This window comes from Phaethon lepturus, unplaced genomic scaffold (assembly GCF_000687285.1).
Source record: "Phaethon lepturus isolate BGI_N335 unplaced genomic scaffold, ASM68728v1 scaffold56474, whole genome shotgun sequence".
Taxonomy (NCBI): Eukaryota; Metazoa; Chordata; class Aves; order Phaethontiformes; family Phaethontidae; genus Phaethon; species Phaethon lepturus.
In genome coordinates this window covers 8,967-11,276 of record NW_010536669.1, presented here as the reverse complement: position 1 = coordinate 11,276, position 2,310 = coordinate 8,967, and the positions used below count along the sequence as shown (strand labels likewise).

Sequence of the window (2,310 nt, the reverse complement as noted above, 5' to 3'; positions counted from 1 at the left end):
GGACCGTCGGCTCCGTCGAGCTGTCGGTACTAGCTCCACCGAAATACGGCACCGCCGCGCTTTTACGCACAATTCCGGAACTTGGCCAATCGCATCGGAAATTTCGAGTCTTGCGGAAGGCACCGGCCCAGCAGTAGCAGCTTTGTCCTGCTTAATATCGTCAAAGGCAAGAGCTCCTAGCGTGATCTGCTTTTTATTATAGGTGAGTACCGTGTAGATGGCTTAGGAGAAGGGTTTGAGAGAGTTAGCTTTGGCACTGCGCTTTCAGGTGTGAGCAGCCTTGAACTTCAGGTGTCTGTAAGTAAAAATTGCTTTAGCTGTAAATAAAAGTCACAGAGGTGTCACTCCAAGCAACTTCAAGAAGAGCTGTGTTCCACTGGCCCTCTCTGAGGGTAATTGAACCATATGCGCTTCCCACTTGCTGTGAAGCATGCGGTTGCATCTGAGCAAACCTTCAAGGAAAGGTCTCATTTTGGAAGAAAGGCATAAAGAACGGCTAAGAGTGAAGCATCTGTACAAGTCCTCACAAAGACATTAAAATTCAGGAGGTGTCATGAAGAAATGGCAAATGTGCAAGGTGATCTTCCTCCGCCTGCACCCCCGGCAGCGAGGCTCAGGAAGTCTTTCCTTCGTAACCAATAATGAGTGGAAGCCGAGGGCTGGAAAATCAAAGCTGAATTGTGTGTGGGCGTCTGCATATGAAAGGATAAATCTAATGGAAATCTCCTCTAGCCAAACCGAGAAATCGGAGCAAGGCCTTCTGTCAATAGCAACGCGGAAAAAATCGAAGGGACAAGGCTGCCATTTCCAATTGACCATTGCCATGGAAACAGCCTCCTGGTGTCAACAGTTGGTGGAGCAGGATGTAGGAAGCAAGGCAGGCTTTTGTTCCCATCAGCAGGGTGGTAGGACAAAGGACCCGCCCGTGCTATGGCCAGCGCATGTAGAATTTTTGAAGTGTTTTGTGTAGGTCAGTGGTGGCTGAGGGCAGGACTCTTGACGCAAGGATTTGCAGCAGGCTGTCCGAGATAGATCAAGAGGCAGAAGCAAGCAGAAACCTGACCTTGATTATTCTAAATATTCCAACTCTGCCAGTCTGTACAACGTACCTGTTTCGTGTGGGAGATGTCATCGTTGTTCCTCAAAAAACCAAAAGACTGGCCCTTACCTGTCAAAATGGGGCAAAGGAGCAGCACGTGTAGGGTATAGAGAATGACTTCATTATGTAGCGTACGTATGTGCATAAGCTGTGTTGTTTGTACAGGATACAGAAGAGCAAGAGCTTTGGAATAGAAACAGGAAGTGTGAAGTGGATGAAGTGGCAGAGAGGAACGTCTAAGAGCCTTTGGAAAGGGTGAGATGATCAGACCTAAATGTGGGAAGGTATTTTAGGGACAAGTTTTGCTTAGGGTGGAGGAAACCACAAAGAGGGAAATGGCCAGGGTCTTAGCCATTGATGATGTTCGGTCTAGAGTGAAGGTGAGACAGCAAGGTAGGCTTGACGGGATGGGAGGAGGCAGATACCTGCAAGACTGAAGGACTGCAGACCTGGTAATTGTGGAGGACGGAGTACCAGCAGCAGAAGGCAGAAATAGCCAGGGCATTGTAAGAAACCTGGATAATCTTATTTTTCTGTGTCGTAAGTTTCCTTCGGCTTCTGAGCTGCCTTCTTAGTGGTAATATAGATAATTTTTCATTTCGTTGCTCATGATGGTCAGACAAAGTCTTGACAGTGCTAATGAACCAGGATATGCTGGGCCAATACTGGAAGGTCATTTTTATTGTCTTGCCTTGACAAGGGAAGAAAGAGAAGAAAGGTGTGAGCCTGTTCTCACAAAAAGAGGTTGAAGGCATTTCTGCTAGGAGCAGCATTAGCACTCTGAATTGTGGACCTTCCTCCAGCCTCCCTTCTCCTCAAGCACCCAGTGAAATACCAGAAATTCTCCCCGGTTCCACTGCCTCAATGCTACAGGTGCCGTGCAGAGGGTGTGTGGCAAGGAATATGTCACTGCTGTAATGCAGCAGCTTTTAGACCTGTTTGTGGTATCACTGGAAAGGAAAGTGTTGGAGCAGTTCACAGCTTTCATTTTAAGTTATAAGGAAATGCAGGAGGAGTCTGAACAGAAATCCAGATTAAAATACTTCCCAGAATTTCTGATAAGCTTCAGTCTTTCCTTTTTTTTTGTGTTCCTGCATCATCACTATATTTAAACATAGTTCTACAGTGGTTTCACTTTTTGAACTACTAAGAAATGGGAGGAGTGTGTGTGTATGCTTTTTATTAACCTTCCTTTCATAATGCACTTTCTT

At 46.3% G+C, this 2,310-nt stretch overlaps 1 protein-coding gene across 1 annotated transcript in view; it reads left to right on the top strand.

Moving 5' to 3' along the window:
- Positions 1-1,434: 1,434 nt before the first annotated feature.
- LOC104620106 (calmodulin-binding transcription activator 1-like) overlaps positions 1,435-2,310 on the top strand; it is an 8,007-nt gene continuing 7,131 nt past the window's right edge. The window contains exon 1 of the mRNA XM_010286225.1: positions 1,435-1,492. Coding sequence (XP_010284527.1) covers positions 1,435-1,492 — 58 coding nt within the window. The remainder of the gene's footprint in view (positions 1,493-2,310) is intronic.